This window comes from Pseudomyrmex gracilis, unplaced genomic scaffold (genome assembly GCF_002006095.1).
Source record: "Pseudomyrmex gracilis isolate BER0280 unplaced genomic scaffold, ASM200609v1 scaffold_124, whole genome shotgun sequence".
Taxonomy (NCBI): domain Eukaryota; kingdom Metazoa; phylum Arthropoda; class Insecta; order Hymenoptera; family Formicidae; genus Pseudomyrmex; species Pseudomyrmex gracilis.
In genome coordinates, this window is record NW_018020708.1 from 146,386 (window position 1) to 165,095 (window position 18,710).

Consider the following 18,710-nt stretch of genomic DNA (forward strand, 5'->3'; position numbering starts at 1 on the left):
TGTGTGTGTGTGTGTGTGTGTGTGTGTGTGTGTGTGTGTGTGTGTGTGTGTGTGTGTGTGTGTGTGTGTGTGTGTGTGTGACGTGGGATTAAAATTATATTCTTGTTTATTATCGTTCTCCGATCTGTACACAATAACGCGCGCGAGGAAAAAAAGAAACACGCTGGATTTAATACACGTCGCGCGACGCGCTTACACAGCGCATCGCTAATTAAAATGTCAAGCGCGTGCAAGGTCGCTCATTAAATTCCGCGAGAGGTTAAAACACACTTTGAATATTTCGTGCAAAAAACTGTTTTTCCGAGATGGCAGTCGCTCTCCAAGCGCGTACGCGGCGGATCGGTTTTTATATATATATTTTTTATTTATCTCGATTTATTATTTTTTGTTTTATTTATTTATTTTTTTGTTTTTAAAAAAAAAGCTCTTGCGCACGGTAGTTTGCATGTTCTCACTCCTAGTTGTTTTTGGATTGTTTGTTGCATCCCAGGTCCAGACGAATGTCCCAGGATGTCATCACCTCGAAGTCGACGGAGAACCTCTCAGCGTCTTACTACAGGTACGCTTGTTTATTATCGTTTGTTTGCGTTTTATCTTTCTACTTGTCTTTAATTTCTGTTTGACATTTCCGTCTTTATGAAAATTAACTGTGGCGGAAATGATGCCACCTAACTCTACCAATCTTTAAACTGTTTCGAGGCGCAAAACTCGATAAGTTTGTTGTCGAGAGCGTCTTCTCTTTTCATCGACGGTAAGTTCAAGCGAGTTTCACTTCCGCTATCAATACCTACCGACCAAAAAAAAAAAAAAAAAAAAAAAAAAAAACGACGGCGGACGAAACCGCGCGCGCACGCGGCTGGAACGTGTTGCTGCTACGGACGCGAATGAATATGAGCTATCGCGCTGCGACGTAAAACGCAACGTCGGTTCATTCATCGACTTTTTCATTCATGTTCTTTTTTACCGTGTTGCTTTTTTTTTTTACGACACACACGTTGCACCAGTTATTCGTCAGAAATTTCGCCGAGCTTTATCTTCGTCGGCCACGCGCGTAGACCGCGCGCAATCTCTACGCGCGTAGATGAACCCCCGGCACACGGTTCGTTGCGTCGTGAAATTGCGTTTTGTTATGGTTCAGCGCAATTGCCTCGCATGCTCGAGCGTTTACGAGATAGCGACGAAAACTTTTTAGCGTTTTAAGTCGCGCGCCGCGTAGTACGCGTACCGCAATAGAATTCCGCGCGCGAGAACAAGTCAACGCACACAATAGCAGCTTTCTTCAAACTTCATTTCGGAGAGTAGCCGCGCATCGATAGTGGCTGTTTGTGCGGATGTTTTATGTGAGAAGCATAAAAACTGCAAATGCGTTTCGCGAAATGGTTTTTCATTACGCAATATCTCGAGGTTTTGTTTGTCCAACGATCGCGCGCACCGGTTCGATAGTTCGCCGTGTGTAACGAAAAATTATACAGGAATTTCGAGTTCGATTAAAAAAAGAGTTTGCTCGAAAAAAAAAAAGTACCTACCACATCCTCGACTCATTTCCGCTTTTCCGTTCCGTTTCTATCGATCCTGGGGAGTTTTTTTTTTCTTCTTTTTGCATATCTCCCTCGCTTCGGCTTCGGTTTAATCGAATTCGCGGCGCAAACGGGGAATGCACAGAAATTGCGAGCGAGGTCAATTAACGACGAACGTTTGCTTTATTTTACAGGAGCAAAAGCCGCAGCGTGGATCATGGATTCACGGCACCCTTCGCTTTGGATTCCTTGCGGAACAAGGTCGAAGGACGCTTCGAATCCGTGGACAAACTCTCGAAAGGTGAGTGCAGATTATTATTTTTTTTTTTTTACATAATTAAAATTAGGCGATGTTAATCGTCGATTTTTTTTTTCGCGTGAAACAACTCGCGCAACTTCCGTTCGGAATTGCTCCAACAATCAGGAAGAATCGATCAATACTCGAAAAGAATATAAAACTTTTCGCGCGCACAAATATGCGATCGTCAAAATTCACTCTAGCGAATTTCCCAGAAGTATCCAGGCATCTTTATTCGCGGATCATTTTTATCACGGTGGATTTAAAAAAAAAAAAAAAAAAAAAGCGGCTTTGAAAAGCGTCGTGTCGCACTTGAGAGACGTTTCTTTCAACAATGAATCATCACAATCCGTCAAGCTCTTTAGATCGGCGATAATGTCCGACGCGGAAGCGACGACGTTTCTCTCTCTTTCTCACTCTCATTTCTCTGTCGACGACGGACTTGTGTGTGAATTGGAGAAGTTGGCCGTGACGATGACGCGTTTCTCGCGACGAAGGTCTCTCCCGAGCAGTTTCGACGAATCAGCCACGCAACCTTACTCCGGGCGGGTTACATTGACTTACTTTCTCAAACTGGCACACTAGTGCCACGTGTGATCGATCGTTTATATATCTCGCGCGCATACTTCGGCAATCGGTTACCAATAACGCGCCGTATTGGCCGCGGGCAGCTTAATGAAGACTAATTGACGCGCTCGAATTAAGGATAAAGTGGGCACGGTCGGTAATTAATGAAACGCGAGGCGTTTTCGATCAAAATTCCGAACGTCAAATGATCTAGTCCCGCGCGCGAGAAATCGAACGGATTATATTATGCGAACAGGTGGCGAAACGATATCGCGTTCGTCACTCCTCTCTCTCTCTCTCTCTCTCTCTCTCGCTCTCTCTCTCTCTATCTCTATCTCTCTTGCGAATAACTTCTCTTAATCGCGGCATGATTCATTCAAGATTGATGCATAATTTATAAGATCTGCTTTATGCGCGATATTGTCTCTTGAAGCGAGCGTTTTTTTTGCTGCGCCGATAAATAATCGCGTGAAAACAAGTTGCGTCGCAAAAACCGCGACTTCGTAATGCGGGTTCATCGTGCTCGTTATATATAGCGTCAATTATCGAGTTATGATTTATTTAGCAACAGAGTTAACAAGCTCGTGAGATGACAAAAAGATATTTGGACGCGGATGCGAATAAAAACACAAGATGTGTGTTTTTTATTGAATACAAAATTAAATTTATAATAAAAAGGAATAAAATTAGTAATTAACTGCGGTCATCCTACTGATTCTTAACCCTTCGTGGACTGACATGGGTCTTCCCAACCCATTCAAAAATTGCGCATCGGCGTCTCTAATAAAAATTAGTTTTTTGCTCATATCTTTGAAACTGTTAAAGATTTAAAAAATTTTAAAGATTTTTTTATTTTGATTTTTATCGACGCAGAATCGTTCAAACTATCGATTCCTACCAGAAAAAGCGTGTGTAAACAATTACAATCGATACTCTCGATATTGATTATTGCCACTTTTATCTTGACGCCGATTAAACGTTTCTCGGATGTGTTTTTCTCGATTTATGTCGTACGAATCAAGAGGCAACGGTACTGCCTCGCGCCGTTCGAGCGCGACTTCGTTGCGCGTGACTAAAGTAAACTCACGTGACGGTGGGAGAGGAAAAACAACACGTGACTTTAAAACCGTGACTAAAATACAGTCACGTGTTGTTTAACCACTCCTCCCTCTCACTACTTTTTGATTTTGATTTTTTGCGTTATTTCTGACATTTCTCTAATGTGTGTATTATATGGTTTAGAGATTTTTAAGACGTATATACCGTCATCGCGGTGACAGGTTGTGTTTGCTGACACTACACATTAAAATAAAAACATATAATAGCGCGCGCCTGTGTTGTGCTAGTCAAAAAAATAAAAAAAAAATAAAATATTGATTTTTCACGAAGATGTTTAATTTTAAAGTCTCGTGGGTCTCATAGACCCTGTCAGCCCAACTAGCAGGCAGTTTTTTGAGAGTCAGTCCACGAAAGGTTAATATAATTTAATTTTTTTATTCTGATAAAGATCCAAACAAAAGAATCTATAGTTGTTTTGAAACGTCTGTAGTTGTTTTTGTATTCAATAAAAAAAAACACGGACGGTCTTGTGTTTGTGCTCATCTGCCTAAATACTTAATTTATTTAGTAGCTTTGCTTCCTTTGAAAGATCAACACATTTGGTATCTGCGATCATCGCTACTCGACAATATCAAATAGAAAAAGAGACCTTGTGACGTAAGGAGACTGGAAGGAGCCGAAAACTGGTAGTTCGCCGCAAACGCACACGTCTCGCAACACTCGGGACTTAATTTTTACGAGATTTACGCGCTCGCCCACGATTTACTTATTGCGCGGCAAATGGATCTGAGAACGAGCGTCTCAAATTCAACCCATCATCGTGGCGTCATCGTGGCGCGCTCCATTTCGCGAGATTGCCGGGAAAATATATAGATTCCGTCTGGATGTGGCCCCGCGAGCAGTTTATTAAATCCACTTCAGGCACGCGAGAGTATAACCCAGATAACCGGCGCGAACATTTAAATCATTCGCCGTATGTACGCGCGAGCGTTTAATGATAGTCGAGGGACTCTCCAGGGGACAATTGTTTCCAGCTAACGCTGGAAATTTATCTCATTACCTGCGCACTCCAGTCGTTTGCGAAATTGCACGTCTCAGAAAATAATCCGTGCACCGGCTTTCTCTCTCTCTTTCTGCGTGAGCTTCGAGTAGCACACACACACACACACACACCCACCCACTCTGCAACTTCGCAAATTGTTTATTAGCATTTTTAATTGGATGACGAAGTCGTAAAGTTTTTTTTTACGTATTTATTATTGCCAGCGAATGTGTGCGATTTGTGAATATCATTGAATCGATTGTCGCACACATAGTGGAAACAAATAAATCCGTTCGAACGTACAATTTACATATCGCAAATGGTATGTAATTGAATAATTACGTCAAATAATTCGCATTACGCGAATAATTTTGTTTGTTAAGCGTTTTAAGCCGATTGTAACCCGGTTTGTGTACTTTTACGATTTGTTTTTTTTTCTTTTTTTTTTTTCTGTTTTCGCGCGCTTGTTTGCGACGAAAATCAGAGGAACGAGCCGAGAAAAAACAACGCGGGATCGTTATATCGCGGCGCGAGGGGGAAAGAGACGGCAAAACTGTCGATCGCGTTGACATTTTTATTGGCCTATCGCGCACAATGTTTGCGCACATGTGCGGCTGTTTGCATTGTAACGACACTGGTTGCGCATAGGCTGTGCAAACATTTATTTCCGATTACGCGCACTCTATATGTCCTCTAAATCGAATGAGCGTGTAGGGCTCTGTGAAAGTTTCTCGGAAGCGATGAAGTTCCGCCGAACGAGCTGCCGACGGCGAGAGCGATAAATCGGGCGAAAACTTATATATACGCCGTTCACAAACATCCGTCGTGATTTATAAATCTCTTGAATATACAGCCTTAACCGTACAGCTTCAACGTGTGTGTGTGTGTGCGTGTGTGTTGAAACATTTCTGCCTCATCTCCCTCGTCGTTTCATCTTCTTTGCCTTTCCAAGGACTTGTTTTATGATTAAATAAGATAGATAGACACTCGGAGCGCCGGGGATTCTCTTTCATAACAATTTCTCGACGCAATAAGTGATACCTCGGTTACCGATAATCGATACAATCGACACGAGTCCGACGCGATGTGTATTTTTTTTTTTTTTTTCACCAGGATTTTCATTAAAATCTGTAGTAAAAAAAATGTTTAGTTTTGTTTGGTGAAGCGCGATTGAAATAGATTGAATTGCTGTGCGCTCTGAAAAAAAAAAAGAAAAAAAACAATGTAAAGTGTCAATAGCAAGTAGTATATAGTACATGTAGAACGATCGCTCTCTAGAAATCGATCGCATTCTCTTTGTAGAGCGTGCCATTGATGATCTTATTAAATATTCGCTACAGCGTAACAACGTGACGAGCTTCACCTTGTAGTTTATTGTCACACACGATCGAACGTGTCTTCGTCGGAAGATAAAAATATGCATACATCCGAACGATTTGTATTTGAATCTATACGAATCCTTTATAAATCTTTGCTATTGATCGTATAGTTAATCAATTTTGCAACTTTTGCGCTCTAATAACTTCAACAGATTGACAGAAATAGAATTATTCGCGCCGCTTCACCGCGAAATCGATATTCAGTTATTAATAGGCTCTTTTATCTTGTTTACGTAATTAATTCTAATCCGTCAATTTACAAGAACGTTTTATTCGTCGAAGAACCGGTCTAATGTGTGTGATCGATCTTCGCGGCGCCGCCGTCAATTCCGCGAATTCGTTCCGCAGCTTGTAATCCTCGATACGATTAAGTCGATGCGCGTTTGATTATACACGGAGCAACGAGCGCGATCGAATAATCCCGCCGACGGTGACGTCAGTCGATCCATCATGGCGGAACGGCGGCGATCAGTTGCACTGTGTCGCAGCTGCGGCTCGTCGCTCGTCGATCGCTAAGTAGTGTCGCGTCGTTCGCGCGCGTATTCCTAGAGTGACCGGTTCGAGAAAACGTTGTCGGTGCGGCGTTTGTTGTCGCGATCGGTGGCTCGTCGAAATCAACATTCTCTTTCTCGATCGGCGACCGATTGTTAATCGTCGTTTCACGTGACCGTGACACTCTCTGGCGCGGTTGCGACCGCACACGAGACGTTGATTGCGTCGCTCGTCGAAGGATTTGTGAGAACTCGCGAAAGAAGCGGAAGCGCATCAGGACTTTTATCTCGGTTGCGTTATCGGTCTCTCGACCGATAAGCGTTAATTGGCCCAGGAACGTGAATAACTTCTTTCTTCGGACAGTGTCTTTTTGTTCCGCGAAGTCGCCGGTTCGTATCTTGCTCGGTGCTTTGTAATTTTAATACGGCGAGTTTCGACCGATTTTATAATTCCGAATCCAAATAGAAATATTTTTAATTTTACACACATTTATGTTATAAAAATTGATTATGTATTTTTTTTTAAATACATGAGTTTTGTATATTTAAACGTATTCATTCGGCAAAACGGTGTTTGATGTATAAAAATGTAATTCGCGGAAACTATATTTTAGCTTCGTAATTAAACTAAATTTTACACAACTTGCGCACAGTGCGATTCGGACCTCGGAATTATGCGGAAAAATTAATAATTCCAGAGAAAAGAGTGTGAAAGCTATTATTATTATTATTATTTACTCGCGTGCTCTCAAATGTGTATTTAATCACTTAAATTTTTTTCGGTTTTCTGAATACATTTTATTGGGCGAACTGCAATTAAAATTCTCATTGACGAATTCGAAATGAGAACTTCATCGCGTGCTCGCTTCAGCCTATCGTGCGAGAAAGTTTCGGTGTAGCCGGTTTTGCGTCACGTTATAGTGTGCACTTTTTGCGTATCGGCAGTGACAAGGTCAGTCGTGTCGGGCGGAGAGAAAGTGTTCCTGAAACTTTGAAACGCGCGCGCGCGTGCGATTTCAGCTTGTCTGTCGCGTCCTCGTGAAAAATTTAAGGCGCTTAAAACAACGGTAGTTCCTGTTTTAAAACGAAAAAAAAAGGACACTCCGGTTTTTATTCGTTAAAGCGCGTCTAAAATTTTTATCTTTGTGAGATAAAACTTTTGGTAAAAAGAGTTTAGAGAGAGAGAAAAAAGTAGCAAACAAATTATTAATCTTTATGAACGTAGAGAGAAATAATGTGTAAAACAGAGAGATATTCTTGTTTTGTTCCTAACTAAATACTAAAACACGAAGTACGCAACACAATAGAAGCTGTTTTTATCGAGATTGTCGATAAAAAACAAAAAAACAAAAAAAAAACGAACAATTGAAAACACGGTATTTTTCGTTCACCTCGTTTTCCAAGACGTTAAAGCTTTGCCTGACAAAGTGACACTTGTCAACTACGAGAACAGAGTGTTGTGTAGTGACGTTGCTCCACCAGCACAAGTCGGCGGCGTCGCGCGCGCGCTCGACATATCAAATCGAGAGCGACGGCGGGCGTCGATTCTCGGAAAGAAGAAGAAAAAAACGGGAGATGAGACGATGGAATGGTTCGTACCGCGGATATCGATGACGATGGAATTTGACGTTCCGACGAGTGGCTCGCAGTGGGGATACGCCGACTACGAGGCGAACAACATTCATATTTATGAGAAGGAGTTTCACGACTACGTTGTGTATTACGTGGCACGAGGAGATTCGCAGCTGTTATCGAGCAGCTCGCAGCACACCTCAGGTACATGTCGAGAGAGAAAAATGCTGGATAAACTCTAGCGGAAAATGCTTTTAAACGAGCACCTTCGTACACACGAAGTGGTTTATAAGCGCGTTTTCCGTCGCATTGGGTGCGACGGAAGGAAAAAGTTCCGCTCCCGCGAGTTGCAAAAACTTTTCGCACTGTTTCTCGCAGCCTTTTGACCTCTTCTTCGTTCTCTTTCGACTTCTGGAAAATGATGGGTTTTATTTGATCGGCGGACCCGAAGAAAACTCGAGTGTGTGACTCATATTGAATAATTTTATTAAATTTATTTCGCGGAAAAACACATTAAAACGCGCTAAATTGCGCTCGAAACATTTTTAATATTTTTGTTTTGTTTTTGGTTTTTTTTTTGTTTTTATTATTTGTTATTGAAATAAAACGATTTTCATTACGAGCGTTTATTTACTTCGCTTTTTAATTCTCGTGATAGAAAAAAAGAATATACATTGTAACGATACGTATTGTACACTATTTCAAAAAAAATTTTGCTCAAGTAGCTTTGAATTAAAAAAAAAAAAAAAGATGATCTCTTTAATCAAAAATCAAATATACCGAAAATGTAGTTTGAAAAGTTTGAAAACGAATAATTTCCAAAAAGCTGTTTATTATATATATTCAACATTCAATTTCGGCTGGCGACGCTTTTATCAGGCCTTGTGTGCCGATCGTTGTTAATTAATTTCGCACGTGTGAATCGAAAATTTATACATAGTCAGCGTTGTGCGCGACACATGAGTGACGCGAGATAAAATATGCAAATCCGTAAAAAGTGTCAAGTCCACGCGTTTCGTTCGTTGTCGTCGGGTTCTGAAAAGAAACGTCTCTCATCCCGACGTTTATTGCGCAATCGCAATGAATTGAATGCCGGTTGAAAATTGAGCAAAGTGTCTGAATCATTTATCGAAGGCCGCGGGGGAAAAATAAACCTTTCAAATCGCGCGAGTCTCCGTCTGTCTCTTCTCGCGTTCTTTGCATACGTACGTCTTGTCGCGCCGCAGACCAATAGAAAACAAAACAAAACAAAAAAAAAAGCAAAGAAAAATAGAATCTATTATATCTATTTATTCCACCGACCGGCCGTCGCCATCGTAGGAATATAACAAGGGGAAGCGCGCGTGTTCAATTGTGTGATATATGAGTAATCCGACATTGAGGCTTGTAACAGCTCCAGTAATTATACCAATTACGCGTCGCTCTCGTGCCAAGTAACACTGAAAATAACCTGGACTTATTTTACGTGAAATAATATAATGCGCGTATTCGTTAAAATAAATAGCTCTCGTTACAACGGTCCGTTCGGGTGGTCCGCTCTCCCGGGAACATCGTAATTTCATTAAAACCGTGTTTAACAGCACGTGTAACACATTGCTAAAATAAAATTATCCCTTCGCGTGTGCGCGTTAAATTCTCATTACTCCTGGATTTGTCGAATTTACGTGAGCGCGCGCGCGCGTGTTTACTTCTAGCGCCAAGTGTTATCAATAATTTAAATTGTAATTTGTTACGTAATGGCCTCGCGCGTTTATACACACAATATATATCTTCTTTTATAAAATCACGCGAAAAATACGATATCGTATAGAGATATCGTAGCAGAAGTCAATCGCCAAGTTTATCGTGCATGCATTTCTCGTGCGCGATCTCCCGAGTCTTCTTTCGCTACATCCGGGTGTATGTCACCCGCGAGCGTATATTTAAATTTATTGCGATTAACTTGCGTTATAGTTCAGCACGGACGGAATAAATTTTGCGTGAGTCGTCACGTGCTTGCTGTTGAGTTTATCACGAGCGCGGTTTGTGTTGCGATGCCGGCTTGATATATGCACATATGCCGCACTCGATACATGACGCAGGGGCGGGGAAAGAAATATAAAATCGTTTCTCTTCATCTGTGTGTCGTAATTTTGCAATATTCGCGATTATTCATCGAACGTACATCGGCGATTGTGTCTCTACGTTTTAAATTTAATTTTCGGAAAATCGTTATCGGATCTCAGATTCGAAAAAGTTTTTTAATTAAAATTCGAGACACAAATGCCGGATATTATTTTTTTTTTCTTATCGTATATCGCGAATAGTAAAATATCGTTCGCGTTAAGTTCTGTGTATATACGCACGACTTTCCGCACTTTCCGGGAAAACCCCAAGATAAATATATACAAACTCTGTTCTTAATGACATCTTCGGAATTCGGAACAAACTCCGCATTATTATCTTATCTATCCGCGTCTCCGGAGGTAAAGCGCGATTGTGCGGTTGTGATTTATGCAAAACAGTCATAAGTCAAATAGGAGGATATATCTGCGTTGTGAGCGCAGAAGTGGGAGGAAAAGACGTTATCTGCGCGGCGCGGCGAGAGACACGAACCTCGCCTCGGCGAGATAATAAATCCGCCGCGTGTTGCGGAATCGTTTAACGCGTCGCGCGTTATTCTAGAGCGACGATATATACGTGACTGAATCTGCTTTTTCTGCACACAGATTCCGATAACGAGAGCAAAGATGGCTCCTCGACGCAGGAAAAGAAGCACGGCCGCGTCTCCCAGCCCATCAACACCATCGCGTACACGGTGAGTACATGTCACTGCGATTTCTCGACTCGAGACTTCTTAGTTGGCTCGTCGAAAACTCCAACAAATCCGTCCATTAATGCCAGTCTAAGCACACGTTTCGAGTTTCGAATTTTAAGTTACAATTTCAGCGGACCTACAGTTTTTAGAGGTGGAATCCGAACCGCCGATCTCGCGATTTCTATGCGCAAATGTGCGCGCGCGCGCGCGCGCACGATTAAACGTTTATTAATAATTGAACGCACAATTGAGCGATCCCTAGCTCTCTTCTCTTCTCGTACACGAACGAGAGATTCGATCAAGAGTTAAGATAGAAGATGATTAAGATCTCTCTTTCGCTCTGGATAACGAACGCAACTTTTACTCGAAAAATGCATAAGAAAGATGCAACGAATATTTGGCGAATATTAAGATCTTGAAGTCAATCGTATAGAATCAATTGTAAACTGTTCGAATTTCAAATGCGCGTTCCGACTATTTAAAAAAAAAAATTATTTATTTAAAACTTATCGATTGTTTATTTTTTTATAGAATTATTTATCTTTGTAACGTATTACAATTAAGCAATTATTGAAAAAAAAATTTCTACGTTAAATTGATATAAGTTTAATTATTAAACTTACTTTCTTTTGTATATATATATATATATAGTTTAAGACTGTATATACTATACAGACTATATACAAGCTATATATACTATATACTAACTAAAAAACTATATAGTATATATAGTAAAACTATATACTATATACTATACTAGTAAAACTATATATACAAATTTAATTTGGTTTTATTAAATATATAAATAAATAAATTAGATATCAAGCATTAAAACTATTCGCGACTAGCAACAGTCTATTAGCTATATATTTTCTAACTGTTCTTCTATTCGGCAAAATAATAAAAAAACGTTGCTGTATAGGCAGAATACTGAATAGTTGTTTACTACTTGTTGTGACTCTTATGCATAAATATCCGCTAGTTTTACGCGCCTTAAAACACACGTACGTAACCGTTTAACTGTTTCTCTTCGTCACGTAGCCGTCCGACTTCATCGGAAGGGAGAGAGGCGAAATTTTTTTTTTTAACAAACTGTTTCCCGGAATTTCAGTTACGAGAATGTGTGTATCGATATGGAATAACATGTATCAATTTGTGAATCTGCAAAAATAAACAATAAAATACCGCAACTTTGCAAGAGAGAGAGAGAGAGAGAGAGAGAGAGACGAGGTCGACGAACCGGGCGTTGAATAAAAATTAACGATAAAGGTCGCGGAATGGAAATAACGACGAGTTGCGCAACGGCATGAATTTTTCGAAGGACGCAATCTCCGTTACGTGAGTTGAAATTCTCTAACACTCGCGCGGAAATCGACGCGCAATTTTCCGAAGAGTTTTTTTTTGCGCTCTTTTGTTGTGATAAAAAAATTACTATTTTGTCTAACAAGCGAGATTTTTTATTTTTGTTTTTCTTTTTACTAAAAATATACACAATATATGACGGTGATTATGTCGCGCGCGTAAAATCTCCGCGTCTCTGTCTAGAAAGAATTTTTGCGCGAGAGGCATTCAACACTCGCGCGCAAGAAATCGTCGTAGCGCAATTTTCCGAAAGGTTTTCCTTCATATTTTTTACGAGAAAAAAATTCTATCTCGCCTTCTAACAAGCGAAGTCTTCTTTGTTTTATATGAAAAATTTACATATAAAATAGAGCAAACACGTCTCACGTGCGCGCGCGCGGAAATCGAAATTGTCGTCTGGAAAAGAGTTTTTTCCCGCCGAGAGTCGTGGAACACGAATTAGCCGAGCGTATTACTCGGTTATCAGCCGCGGTTATCAGCGCGCGCACGTGCTTCCTGACGGTGCGGTGACTTTTCAGCATGAATTCCAATTACTTGGCTCGTGCTCTCTCTCTCTCTTTCTCTCGGGAATCGGTGCTCTCGCCAGATCCTCGTTAGCGAAATAGTTTCTCTCCTACCCCGTGGTTTGGTGGTGGGTCGCGCTCCGTGGTGAAAGGTCGTCGCGAGTTCGCAAAGACCGCGGGACACTGCGCCGCTGCTACGCGCTCTCGGAACTTCGGAGACGACACGGGGATGGCACTCGTGCGCATCGCTGGAATTCTGGAGCGGTGGTGTATGCAAAATGTTATATCTCTCTCTCTCTCTCTCTCTTCTCTTCTCTCTCTCTCGAAGTGGCACGCGTCCGTCGCGCAGCAGGTTGAGGCACTTCGCTCGATGAATAGCTTGAATTTACCCTTTCATTTCCACCGACGTTCCGTAGAAGAAATTTCGCGAAATTTGAAAGTCAAATTGTGTTTTAAACAAACAAATGGAGAAACGACTCCAGAAAGTAACTTTAACTGAGAATTCAAATAAAACAAGTTCTAAGAATCAGCGCGGATGTCTGTGGAAAATAATAAATGAGCTTGATTTTTATACGATCAGTTTTAAAATTTTAATATATAATTTTTAAAAGCATTCTCTTGATATTTTTTGCGTAATGTTGAAATAAAAAACAAATTGATTTTAATTTTATTACAAATGAATTAAAATAAATAATATAACCGTTGTTAATTTTGACGAGATAATTAAGACAAATGCGCATTTATAGGCAACACGATGGATGTTTTTTTTTTTTTTTATTATGTTTTCAGCTTGTTGAATATTTAAATAAAAAGAAATAAGGAAGTGGCAATAACAAATTAACACCAGATATTCGGGTACAATTCTTTTATAATTCGAAGATTTTAAAAAATTTTTAACGAACGTTTTTCTGTTTTTTTACATTCTTTTGTGTTTTTCTTTTTTATTGGTTCTTCGTTAACGATAATAGTTTTGCTTTATTCCAGCTTGCAACGCTATCAAAAGGCGATATCGTCGATTTCGATGCTCGCCTCGGGGGAAATTTCACGATCGAGCTCTCTGCTCCGGAAAGAAAGCGTCCTTGTAATTTCTCTCTCTTTCTCTCTCGTTTCCTTCTAGCCCTAACCTTTTCTTAATGCAACATTCCTTCGTGAACGGCGTCGCTTTGGGAAAGCGGAAATTTGCGTGGCATTTAATTCGACGAGGAAATGAAGTTGTTGCGCAAGAATCTGCGCTTCCTGATTTCTTCCCGCAGCGCTCTCGATCCCAGAGACCGGTTTGATCGCACGCATTTTATCCCATCGTATGTTCCGACGACTTCTCCGATTCTTCGAATGAGACGATCGTTAATGGTTTATCAAACTATTAAGATTAAGATATATAAGAAATATAAGATTAGATAAATTTTTATTGATACTCGAGCGCACAAATCTTCGTCTTATCAACATTGAAATATCAGCATTTGAATGCAAACCTAATCGCAAAGTACATGCGATTATTGAGAATAGTTTTGAACACGAGAGACAGAAACTATTTTTAGAAGGCCGGCAGTTTTTTGAATACGATACCCAAAACTTGTAAACAAATGCCTTATATAAAGTTATCGCACAGATCCAATCAGTTGTCGGGCATCTAAGAGTTAATTGATCAGCGTAACAGATCTCATTATTAGAGGGAGAAACAAAAAGTTCTACGCGGCTTTTTTTTTTTTTGGTAACGATGGTTGAGAATCGTTGGTTAATATTGTTACACGCGCAATTACAGTGAATGACATCTTCTCTTTCTCTCGCAATCTACGCGATGTTAATCGCTTGATGGGTCGCCGTTCCCTTTGGTGGCTGTTGCTGCTAGCGCGTTTATCCAGTTTGGCGAAATCACTATGGCCGCAGCCGTAATCTCCGTGTTCTGATAATCACGGTAGCTGCAATCCCCGCTCTATTAGACCTCCCCTCGGCTTAAGCCGGCCATTTCGGCTCTCCCCTTGCAGCTCCCATTGATCGATTAACGTCTGTAATCCCGGCGACGGACTCCTCTTATCTCCTCGGGTTTTCGTGACCTCGATAACACTAATGTTCGTTCGTGTTAAATAACATCAACAATTTCCCCGAGTTCACGTTTTGTCGTTTTGTTTGCAATCGGTTTGCACTCGGCCAAAATTGCAAAGTTTCTGAATTGTATTTTTGTCACTTCGTTAATATGTTTTACAATTCACATTTTTCTAAAAAGATTTGTCAAAATCACACACACACACATTGTTTATTATCACACACAGATTGTTTATTATTTTATATATAATTTCTATTTTTTCAAAATCAAGAAATATAACATTGAGAGTCAAATTCTAGATAAATGTGCAAAATTATATTTTTATAACGTGTAAATTAATACAAATAGAAAATTTCTTTTTTGTAATGGAATTTTTTAAATTTCATCGAAAAGTTTAATGAGTAATTTACAAATGCGATGCAAAGTAGCATCCTATATGAATTTTAAAATTGTTATTCAATTCGAATCTACGTGTTTAATTTACACGTAAAAATATAAAAATATATTTTTTAAAAAGTATTCAAAATATTTTTCTCTCCAGCGAGCTTTTAAACTTCCATTTCTTGATTTAGTTAATGAAACCGTATATTTTCGTTATATATATATATATATTTTTTTTAATATTTTCACGACAAACACTATTATCTCTGAAATTAATGTACATTTGTAAAGAAACGAGTTTTGATCACGTTTCACGCGAAAGTTCGCAGAAATGCGATAATGCACTTGTCAGAAGCAGGCGGTCTAATATATAGAGCTCGCGAGATGCGCAAACGGGAGAAATCGACTCGGGATGATGAGAGGAACGGAAAAATACGAGGAGTTCTTTCTCGCGAGAGAGCTCTTTTGTGGTTTGACGGGAGGCTGGCTCTCTCTCTCTCTCTCTCTTTCTCTCTCTCTCGCTCAGCAACGAAAACGAAGATTATAAAGCCACCGCTAAAAGACGCGGAAGCTGAAACAATGGCCGTTTCCGCTCTGCCTTCTTGCTTCATGGTTTTTAGAAAACATTTCCCTCCCCCTCTCTTCTTTTTCTTTGTTTTCTTGATCATTGCGATTTTTTTTTTTTTGTTCATTTTAATCGAACTCGCTTCCTTCCCTCCCACCTTCTCTTTCTCTTTGCTCAAGCGTCTAATCTGCGCTCAGGGAATCGCTGGTTTTTTTCTCGTTCGACCACACCTCTAATGAAACGCGAACGGCAGCAGGATCCTTGAGCAGTTTTTCCCTATCGCCCGTCTAATCTCGATAGATTCGTATTTAATTCGGAATCGAGGATGTCGCGAAACCAATGCTCTCGAGCGATATCCGCATTTGTACGTACCTTAGGTAGGTACCCGTTGTTCGCGGAAAACAATCCGCGCGTAGAGATTTCTGTCTCTCGAATCTAATTGGAATCCAATCAGAAAGAAATAGATTCCAAATGAAACGGATTCTAATCAGAGATTCGAGCTTAAATTTATTAAATTAAATGATGCCGCACCTTTTTTTTATCGCATAGACGGAAAATGAGATCATCTTTCAATAAAAAGAAAAGAAAAAAATTGAAAACAAAGAAACAAACTTCTCGAGACATTTCCAATGAAAAATGCGTCGGTTGAAAATTTAAAATGATCAAAGTGACGAAATATTTGCGCTTTGAATAATATTTCAAGAGACCGCCGACTCTCTTTATCTCGCGATGCGACGCCGCCGGTTCATTTCTCGAGTAATTAGAAACTTCACGAAGAAATTAAATAATTCTCACGGCGGATGAAAATTTCAAGGAACGTTTCTTGAGAAGCAATGAAAATCATGCCCCGGGAACTTCCGCGTGAAATGACAAAGCGAGACCGGGTGCATTGTATAAGCCCTATTAAAAACGGTCGGAGGACTCGAAATGCCTCGGAAATAAACGGTTTAATTGCTCGAGCGAGAGTGATTTAAGCTTCCCGGGGACTCCCCATTGAAAAATGATAATAGCAAAGCAAGATTCCCGTGTCATGGCGCCTAATGGAATTACGAGTGCGCCTCGGCGCGGCGAGAGAGAGATAGAGATAGAGAGAGAGACAACGCGCAATCGGAGAGAGGGTTGAAGTGTCGCGGAATAATTAACGAATTTCCCGGCGGGGACATAAATCGCGTTTTAAGCGTCGGAAACCCTGTTTCCCGTCCCGGTGTTGGCGGAAAATAGCGGCACGGATTAGCTCCGTCCGCGAACGGAGGGGCGGAAGTTTTTTTTTTTTTTTTTTTTTTAATCGAATTTATGCCGCGCGGCGCGCGCTTTTGTGCTTGTGAATGGGGGGGGAGAGGGTTGGAGAATTGGATGAAAACGATCGCGACAAATGGCGCCATCGATGGCGCGACATCGAAACCATCGATGCATTGTTGTCCCTTCGCATGCGTTACTCCGTCGTTGTACTCCGTTCGTTGCACACAAATTTGCATAGAAGACACAAGCCGCACCTCAATAAGAGGCTGCTTTTTTTCCTGGAATTCAATTTTCTATCGTCCGATACTCTCGAGCGCGCCGTTTCTGTCTCGGGCTTATGCAAACGAGCTAATGGCCTCGTACACGCCACTTGCGGGCAAAGATACATATCTACGTACATACATACATACATACGCGAAAGAGAGAGAGAAACGCGTATCTCGTCTCGCGAGTAACGGGACGATTTCGCGGTTCTCTCGAGGATGTCTTTTGTCGCGTTTCGTTCTCGTTTTAACGCGAACTCTGCGTCGCACTTTTTTTTTTTTTTTTTTCCATTCCTTTAGCTTCAGTTTTGATTCCTATAATGTGCGCAATTTATTCAGTCTGTACACTCGCGCGACCGAAGAGGAAAAAATGATTGGAACTTGTAATTTGTTATTCTAGAATTAATCAAGTTCTTTGCTATACGCTCGATAATTATTACACTCCGCACTTTTGTTGGTTATTCTTCTTTTTCTTCAAGAGTCATATCAACTTGGATTTTTTTGTACGTATCGGAAAATTTGCCAAGGAGCTAGAAAAGAAACAATTCTCAAAACTATATCGTTTAATAATTGTAACTCGCAAAACCATTTGTTTCTCTTAACAAATTTTTTTGTGATAAAATATCGATCGTCACTTGCAAACATTTGTTTCACTTAGTATAATAAATTTTGAATTTACTTTTGCTCGTTCTCTCTCTCTCTCTCTCTCTCTCTCTCATCAACTCATTGTTGATAGTTGCGATTCGATTATAAAACCATAGAGCAGCGGCGCAGCGTCGTCGCGTAAACGACGTTCTTCTTGCTGTTTGTGCAGGACGCGCGCTCGAGGAAAGTAATTTCCTTAAAGGATTACGTTTCCCGTTGAGACACGTTAATGACATGTTTGTCTTCGTAATTACAGGTGGGCGACAGAGACACGCTTACGTCGGTGGCGGCGCGATTCGACACAACGCCGTCCGAGCTGAGCAAATTGAACAGGCTCGGAAGCACTTTCATTTATTCCGGCCAGCAATTATGGGTGCCGGCGAAAGGAGAAGGACGTCCCGGGAGCGGATCGGCCACCGACGCGCCCAGCCCCGATCCTTGCCACGATCACGAGTCGCAGGACGACTTGCCACCCGAGGAAAAAGGTGATTTTTCTTCACGGCGTAAGGGATAATTTTAGTTTTTTTATTTTTTTTTATTTTTTTTTATTTTTCTCTCATCTCTCTTTCTTTGCAACGAAACTGAAACGTCGTCGGCTATTCGCTTCCGAGGCTTTGAGATCTCGGAGTATTCTAGATTTCCGAGACAAAATTTCGCTCGACCGACAAGTCTTAATTCTTCTCCGCCGCGAGCGTCTTGAGGCCGTTGAGAAGTAACGTTTCGATTTTTTAATCACCGACGCAACTACTCTCGGCTAGTAGCCCGAAGCGAAAGAACCATCGCCAACGACCTTTAAAGTCCACCTACATTAGGAGGAGTGTCACCGTTCGGGCCATATCGAGCGAGAAAGAAACAGAGAGAGACTCGCGAAGGACAACTCGCTCTTTCTTTTTTTCTCTTTTTTTTTTGTGTTTTTTTCTCCCCGTCCGTGACGCAACGCACGAGGGCGTGCAATTAATGCGCGCGGACAAGATTTCATTCTTATT

General features: G+C 40.8%; 1 protein-coding gene across 7 annotated transcripts in view; it reads left to right on the forward strand.

Annotated features, from left to right (window-relative positions):
* The window catches only part of LOC109856571 (TLD domain-containing protein 2), a 137,618-nt gene that overhangs the window by 89,335 nt on the left and 29,573 nt on the right, over positions 1-18,710 (forward strand). For 4 of the 7 annotated variants that reach the window (XM_020431985.1, XM_020431980.1, XM_020431983.1 and 1 more), the window contains exons 2-5: positions 491-559; positions 1,712-1,818; positions 10,634-10,722; positions 17,981-18,209. In XM_020431985.1, coding sequence (XP_020287574.1) covers positions 491-559; positions 1,712-1,818; positions 10,634-10,722; positions 17,981-18,209 — 494 coding nt within the window. Of the gene's footprint in view, positions 1-490; positions 560-1,711; positions 1,819-6,377; positions 8,130-10,633; positions 10,723-17,980; positions 18,210-18,710 lie in introns of those variants that run through there. The other 3 variants (XM_020431987.1, XM_020431981.1, XM_020431986.1) reach the window with 2 other exon arrangements.